The sequence below is a fragment of the Aricia agestis genome, chromosome 3 (genome assembly GCF_905147365.1).
Source record: "Aricia agestis chromosome 3, ilAriAges1.1, whole genome shotgun sequence".
Classification (NCBI taxonomy): domain Eukaryota; kingdom Metazoa; phylum Arthropoda; class Insecta; order Lepidoptera; family Lycaenidae; genus Aricia; species Aricia agestis.
In genome coordinates this window covers 21,130,048-21,138,500 of record NC_056408.1, presented here as the reverse complement: position 1 = coordinate 21,138,500, position 8,453 = coordinate 21,130,048, and the positions used below count along the sequence as shown (strand labels likewise).

The window sequence follows — 8,453 nt, the reverse complement described above, 5'->3', positions numbered from 1 at the left end:
TCAAAACTAGCGCGCTTGAAAGAATCGGGATATCATTCCTTATAACGTAGCGTCAAAACTAGCGCGCTTGAAAAATGTAGCATATTCCACATAGCGTGTTAAGAAAATATAGCCGTTAGGAACACCACTGCTCTGTACCCCAGATTTATAAGACGGGCGCCAGACATGTGATCAAATACGCAAATTCGCCAAGTGTGGCACTGACATTTGCCTATTTGTGCAAATTAATTGCTGGCATTTTCCTATTTGTGCAAAGTTTGCTCAAACTTTGAAGCCCAGATGTCTGGCGCCTGCTTTATTTCAATCAACAAATTAGGGTAACTAACTAAACAAGTATGACACATTACCCTGACCGAGTTTAAGAGGATACACCAGGGGCGAGAGAAATTGAAAATAGGTATTTGAAAATGTATTGCTGTCTCACCAATCTTAAGTCTCCCACCGCAGAGCGCGATAGAGATAACACGACAAAAGTTCTAATAAAAGAACAGAAAATCTTTGATTCGTTGTCCGCTGATTCCTTTTCCAAAACTTAACCGATTTAAGTAATTTTTTCATTAAGAATTAAAGCAAGGCTTGAGCTGTGTTCCTATGTTTTATTTTTTTTGTATATTCTAGCCAGTTTTGTTTTCTGGGTGTTTGAACACAGAGGAAAATCTGACCATTTTTTTGGGTTTTTGGACGTTCTTATCTTTTTTAATAATTAAATTATGAAAAAAAGAAAACATAGGGACATGCTAATAGTGGCCATAGATATTCAGGAAAAAAATCATAACTCTACCGGCATTATCCAGGGAGGAAACAGGGGACAGCGTATGTATGGAAAAACGGCGGTGTGGACTCCTCTTGAAATTATTCCTACTTACCTACTTACTAATAAAATTATTTATACAATGGTTAAACTATACAATATTTTCTTAACTTATAACTACATTGGAAAAATCAAATAACATATTTTAACAAGACATATATTTTTTATTATTATATACAAAACATCATTTTAACAGTACCCTTATAGTTTTGACCTAGAGTCCACCCCATTTAGACCATCGAGTAAAAACGGTGATACATATTTGGCAACCAATTCAGGATTATTGATATGCACATCGTGGTTTCCTTCCACAACCCTGACTCTATAGTTTTTGTTCGGGAAGGATGCTTCATCAAACAAGTACTCATAGCCTCTGCATCCACCGAGCTGTTTGGTTTCCGCTGAAGCTATCACCAGTGTAGGAACTTTACTGTTGAGGTCTCTACTCGTTATGAATTCCTTGGAGAATGGTGGATAAGTGATGTTTTTGTTCCTTTGATCGTAGGTAAGCCTGAAAATGTGTATAATAATTTATTCATACTAATATTATTATTATTTTTTTAATTCGTAATTTGAAAATGTGTTTGCTAGTTCAATATTGTAATATTCTTTTCTTTTTTTTTTGTGGTACTGTGGGAGTTTCTTAGGGGGGTATTACATTATCATTTCTATGATCATATATAGGATCCAATATATATGATCATTTGATCATATCTGCTTATTACATTATCATATTTCATTGATCCTATTTTACGTCATATGTGGTTTCAATAGCCAATGGAGAGCGCTAACGCTGACAGGTATTGACGTCAGGGTTACTAGATCTCAGAGAATTCGATGTGTCAAAAGACATCGTCATTTTTAATATGGCTTGTTTTTTGGTATTTCAGCAAGATTATCCAAGTATATAATTAGAAAAATAATTACATTACATTATTTGAAACATATTAACGAACAAGAAATTAAAAACTCTTTTTTATATTAAATAACTGGCAACACCTATTTATATGACCGTATTGGATCTAATCTCTCAGCAAATGTAAAAATCTATGATCAAGGAAGAAATGAATCATATTATGTCTATATTACATTATCCAATATCATTGACTCAATGATCTCGGATCCAATATATATGATAATTTAATATCCCCCTAAGGGGGATATTAGATTATCATATATATTGGAATAATGTAATGTAATATTTTTCTAATTATATACTTGGATAATCTTGCTGAAATAACAAAAAACAAGCCATATTAAAAATGATGATGTCTTTTGACAAATCAAATTCTCTGAGATCTAGTAACCCTGACGTCAATACCTGTCAGCATTAGCGCTCTCCATTGGCTATTGAAACCACATATGACTTAAAATAGGATCAATGAAATATGATAATGTAATATGCATATATAATCAAATGATCATATCGGATCCTATATATGATCATAAAAATGATCCAATATATATGATAATGTAATACCCCCCTTACACCGGGTAAGTTTCCATACTGACTACTGAGTAAGTCAACACGTAATAATTATAATTCTTTAAATATTACTTTCAAATTAATTCTGAAACAATTTTCATTTGAAAATCACAAATCAACTTGCACGCTGATTGGTTGAACGGAATACGCCTCGTGCCGTCACACTTGTACCATTGAGGAAATTGATTCCTGGGCAGTTGACAGACCAACGTCATTGTTATCTGTCGGCTGGGTTTAATGTAACGCCACGAAACTACGTAGGCCCCCCCTCGGCCTAAGAATCTACTTCTCTGATTTTACCGATAAGTACCGACAACATATAGAATATGTTTAATTATTAACTAAACAATGTAAACTGGTCTTTGTCTGGCACAGTATAATAGTCACTTGACAGGCGAAGACAGCAACAGACTTAAGGTGATCATCATCAAATCATACATTTATCATCGAGGTTTCACATTTTTTGATGTTGTATTAACCCGTCGATTGTGGAAAAACGAATTTCTATTGTGTCTCGGTCACCGGTGACCGTTTGGGGCGTGATGAATTAAAAGTCAAAAGATGTGAAACCTCGCATATTTGTCCGCACCGTACGCGCGCGTTCGACGCGTACGCCGCAAACGATGTTGACTAATGTGCGATCAGCTTTATACGCCGTTTATCTTTAATAGTAAGAGGGCAGGTACCTTATGTATCCGTTGCCAACTGGTTGCGACCATCTCTCTAACGTCGCCTCAGCCGCCTCACGACTTAAAGCGCGAGAACTCATTAGCTTCTCTATTACCTGATAAGTAAAAAAAAAACCATCAAAATCGGTTCACCTACAAGTCAAAAAGTCTGATGTAACAAATATAAAAATACAGACAAAGGACACTTAAATAACTATTAAGCAAGGTTGTTGAACTTCTGTTCGAAGCGAACTCGCGACCACATCCCTAACCAATATCCTTAATTAAATATGAATCAGAAATTACTAATTAAACTATCCTGTCTTAAGGCCCTGTATTCCTAGATTTAAAAGTGACAGGAGACATAAAAATATAGTACTTAATATAAATTCTGAAAAAAAAATGTGTTAGTTAAGGATCTAACACAGTGGAATTTATATTCCATTACACAATATCATGAACTTCACTCGATAGAAAAAAATTCCAAAGTTACCTCTTCTTTTAACGAAATTGCCTTACTATGTCCAAATTATTTGGAATTTTCAGATAATTTTTGTACTGAATTAATGACAAAGAATATATCTAGGGCGTTTCGTTTTTTTGACTCGATTTAATTGATGTATAAAATAACGGCGATCAAAAAATACAGGGTCTTAAGGCCCTGATAGTTTAACTATCGTAATCGTAATCTGTCTGGGCTTGACACGAACAAATTGCGTAGCTTTTCTTATGTCTATGAATTAATTCCTGTGGTAGTACTTCTAGAAGATTCTAATTAAACTAATCAAGAACTTTTTCTATGAGCTGCCACTTTAGTTTCTATTTTGCATGATAAAAGTGTAAAACAAAGTGTTTATTATGTCAAGCCACCAAGGCTCGAGTTCTAAATGATAATAAAAGTAATATACTTTAATAAACTTACGGTTTCTTTTTTATGTTTAGGTGCAGTTTCCAGGGGTGCGTTGTACAATTCATAATTGTCGAAGTACTCAATAAATTTCTTCTTGTACCTAAAACATTTTTGAAGATTGTACTTTTGGAAACTTTTCTTATGAGTGTATTCAAGTCATAATTCATGTCATTGTCTATAAATCTTTGACTGACCTATGTGATGTGTTTGGGTTATGTCAAGAATCAAGACTAGCCAACAAATGATGTTAATTGATATAACCCAACCAATCAACGTAGGTCTCTCTGCTTATGAGTTATTTTTTCTATAGTACATATGTACACTTAATACAAAGTTAAGAAAGCAAAAAGTTACCAGTCTGCAAATTTATCCGGGGATACATGCTGATCCCTCGCAATTGGATCCAGCTGCACAAAACGACTGACTTTCTCAGGATAAGCGTGCACATACATCTTGCCTGAAATGTGTTGTTGGTGTGATTACATATCAAATCTGTGGCTGAGAAGATAACTATAAAATTGCTAATAATAATTGCAATAGTGTGTATGTATGTCCATCTGTGTTTATAATAAAAATATTTATGTTATTAACCCTGGAGTCGTCGCGCGGATTACAATAGTAATTCACCGTTGCAAATCTAAGTATTTCAGAAAAACTACGCAGTGACATCGTTCGGCGCTCCGTGTACTTTACACTGGATAGTTGGTGCATGCGCTCAGTGCTGCGCGAGCGCCGATCGCGTGTGGTTGTCGAACAGGAGTCCCATGAAGTAGTTTATACTACCTATATTAAATTAACTTAGGTTAATAAATTACTGGCATAATGCATATTTCTTATAAAAATAATTAATTTTAGAATCACTATGGATCAACAGCGTGCTGCTCAAATTGAAGCTTGGCTTCATGAAGATTCTGAAGAAAGGCAAGATTCTGACAATGTTTCTAGCTCGGATGATGAAGAAGACTTTGTTGAGGAGCAGAACTACGAGTCCGAGTCTGAGCAGGAGGCAGACATCCCAAATGAGGTATCCGAAAATAACTCTGTCTCAGTAGCTGATCAGTATTACGTTGGTGTTGATAATACTATCTGGTCAATGACTGCGCCATCTAATAGAGGAAGAACTCGTCGACATAATATTGTTTTTGTGCCTCCTGGACCCAAAGGTATGGCACGGCAGAAAACAACTGTTGAAGACTGTTTATCTCTCTATTTACATGATAATATGATTGATCTAATTGTCAAATACACCAATATCAAAATTGAATCTGTCAGGACCAAGTACGGAAGAGAGAGAGACGCTAAATTGACGGATCTTCTTGAAATAAAGGCATTTTTTGGGATTTTGTATATGTGTGGTGCTTTGAAATTAAACCGGACCAACTGTAAACAAATATTTGAACATAGAAACCACACTGGGATCGACGCAATTTATTTAACAATGTCTTTGCAAAGATTTGAATTTCTTTTAAGAAATTTACGCAGTACGCTTTGATGATATTTTTGATCGCAATATCCGCGCTACGATTGATAAATTGGCACCAATACGAGAAATTTTCGATTTGTTTATTGCCAATTGTAAAGAGTACTTCATCCCAAGCGCAGAAATGACATTAGATGAGCAGCTGTTGGCTTTCAGAGGGCGATGCTCTTTCCGACAATATATTCCTAATAAGCCTGCAAAATATGGCATAAAAGTATTTGCACTTGTCGATGTTCATTATCCGTACACATATAATTTAGAAATACATGCTGGACAGCAGCCTAACGGACCTTATCGTCTGAGTAATGAACGTAGTGAAGTAGTGATGAGAGTTACACAACCTGTTTTTGGTCGAAATATAAATATCACGATGGACAACTGGTTATCATCGCTTGATGTCGCTAAAAGACCTTTTGAAACCAGACTACAATGGTTGCTACGGTGAGAAAAGATAAAAGAGAAGTGCCAAGAGAATTTCGGATAGCAAGAGGAAACCCATTATACAGCTCAAAATTTGGTTTTTCATAGTCCGTGCACAATGGCATCCTACGTAGCAAAACCAAATAAAGTTGTGATCATGATGTCTACAATGCATAATGATACAGCAATTGATAACAGCACAGGTGATGAACGAAAACCTGAAATTATCACTTATTATAACCGGACAAAAAACGATGTTGATCAGGTGGACAAGATATGTTCTCTTTATGATGTGTCTAGAAATTCTAGACGATGGCCAGTAACAGTATTTTATGATTTGCTCAATCTGAGTGCACTGAATGCGCTATGCGTGTATACAGCGAACAAAAATTTCGAGAAGATTACTAGACGTGAGTTTCTAGTTTCACTTGCCTTGATATGGATGAACTCATAGGAGGTTACAGCAAAAATCACTAAAGTGCCATTTTTATATTAAAATGAGGAGAAAATTTTTGTTTTGTTTTACGTACATATAGTTATATTTTAAGTAATATTCATTTAAATAATAAATAATACTCTATGTTACTACGTTTTTAAGTATAATAAACCAAATTGATTACTACACTCTCGTTTTATTCTTAGTTTAAAATGGATTTATGTAATCCATGCGACCACTTACATTCTTTTTCCAAGCGCGACGACTGTAGGGTTAAAATATCAGATGTTGATCAAAGGGTAAACTTTTTTTTTGCAGAATGAAGTTTCAGGCAACATCTAGTACAAGGGTGGCCAACTTTTTCCTCACTTAGGCCAAAATTCAGAAGTAGAATTTTACCCCGGGCCATTTAGCCACCAGAACTTAGAGCTTAGAACAAAAATTTTACTGTAATTAGCTAAAAAACACCCGTCATGCGCTCAGTACGTTATTTTAAAGTCAGCCCCACTTTATGTAGATAAAGCATGTGTTGATTTTAAAAGTAAAAGAAATGAAGTGTTTAGTTTGCTTTTTATAGTAGTTAGGTATATATAGGTGGTAATTTTAGTATTAACTTTGTTACTTTAAAAAAATGTGCTCGGCTCTGCGGGCCACAAGGTAACAGACGGCGGGCAGCATGTGGCCCGTGGGCCGCGTGTTGGCCACTGTTGATCCAGTATACTTAAAAGTTGTAATATGGCCTATTAAGTTTCTCATACTGACCAAGAAAACTGCCCATGGAATGTCCAAGTAGAACAAATGTGTCCCATCTAAAGTGTTTGATGACCACATGCATGCTGTACATGAGATCATGGCTGCTCATCATCAGACCTGGTGGCATATGGTCAGAGCGCCCAGACCCAGGGTACTCCATACCTGGAATAATATTACAGTTCTTATCTAATAATAATAATAACTTCCACACCGGTTTTGGTGGCCAGTTTCAGTTCTTATCTACTCCTCATACATTTGCACACTATGAGTATACAGTAATTATAGGATTTCTTACAATTTTCTAGGCAGTAAAGAGATATATTTAAAAAAAAATACTCATGTAAGTTATTACTTCTGTAGAGAATAGATGAGATTGTGCTCACTGGATGCACATCTTTGCTGAAGACAATACTCCAGATGACAATCGCACATCGCACTAGACTATTGTTTGAATAAACAGATATCTAGATAGAGGTTGCAGGATACATTTAAAAAAAAAGTAAGTTGTTCAACAGAATAGGGAAATATTCAAAAACCCTCATTGTAAGTATAACAAACTTTGTATGACACATATTTACCAATGTAATAAAACTGTTTAGGAAGTAGTTTTATAAGTGGCCGGAAGCTTGCAGCTGAGTCCAGGTGTCCATGGCAGACCAGTACAGGTGGGTCTAAGCAGTTTCCCCATGCTATAACTAAAAAAAAAACTTGGATTTTCATTTTCAGAAATAAAGAAGTAAATGGAAATACAAAGAAGCTAGTAAGTACTCATATTTGTGAATTACCGATTATAATTAGATAAAGCTGTGCCATGGTTTTATAATTAACATTCATTAAGGTACAAAGTACACAACTAGCAAGCACATTAGTTGAATCAATACAATACCACAAATTCTTCCCCAGGGTGCTTCAATAAACCATTCCTTTTCATACAGGACCATTATTGATTTAGATATGATTAGTCACAACAAAAATATTGCAGAAAAGCCAGTAAAAGTACTGGGGTTATAAAAAGGGTGATAAAATGTCGATAATTGTTTCATAAATTTAATAAACGCAGCTAATAAAAATGTACATTACGATGATTATTAAACTTTAACTACTGTGCTCAAAACTTCAATTTACTTATTTAATTAAATTTCTTAGTGGTAATTCTTGCACAGAAATTAAAATTGATAAATCTATGAGATGTTTTGATATAAAATACTTCTTCTTCTTCTTCTTTGCTTCTTTTTTTCTTTATTATGGCGCTTCGGCTATATAACTATGGCTAGCCGCCACTGTCAAGAAAATGGCGGGAAAACAATTTTTAGTATCGAATATGACTTATTAACTGATTAGATTTAACATCTCGCTATCCTATTTATGTAAAATGACTCCAAATAAATCATTGTAAAACCAAAAATAGTAAATGATCACCGACATTATACTAGCATTTTAATGTAAAATGATCACCAAAGATTTAACACCTCGCTGTTCTATTTATGCG

At 34.8% G+C, this 8,453-nt stretch overlaps 1 protein-coding gene across 1 annotated transcript; it reads right to left on the bottom strand.

Annotated features, from left to right (window-relative positions):
• Positions 1-955: 955 nt before the first annotated feature.
• LOC121740386 (serine hydrolase-like protein 2) lies at positions 956-8,157 on the bottom strand. The gene is made up of 7 exons (XM_042133074.1): positions 7,851-8,157; positions 7,543-7,659; positions 6,974-7,126; positions 4,230-4,332; positions 3,888-3,975; positions 2,984-3,081; positions 956-1,322 (listed from the first exon to the last, which is right to left on the bottom strand). Exons 1-7 carry the CDS (start codon positions 7,903-7,905, stop codon positions 1,013-1,015), a joined length of 924 nt encoding a protein of 307 aa, XP_041989008.1. The 5' UTR covers positions 7,906-8,157; the 3' UTR covers positions 956-1,012.
• Between the last annotated feature and the right edge of the window lie 296 nt (positions 8,158-8,453).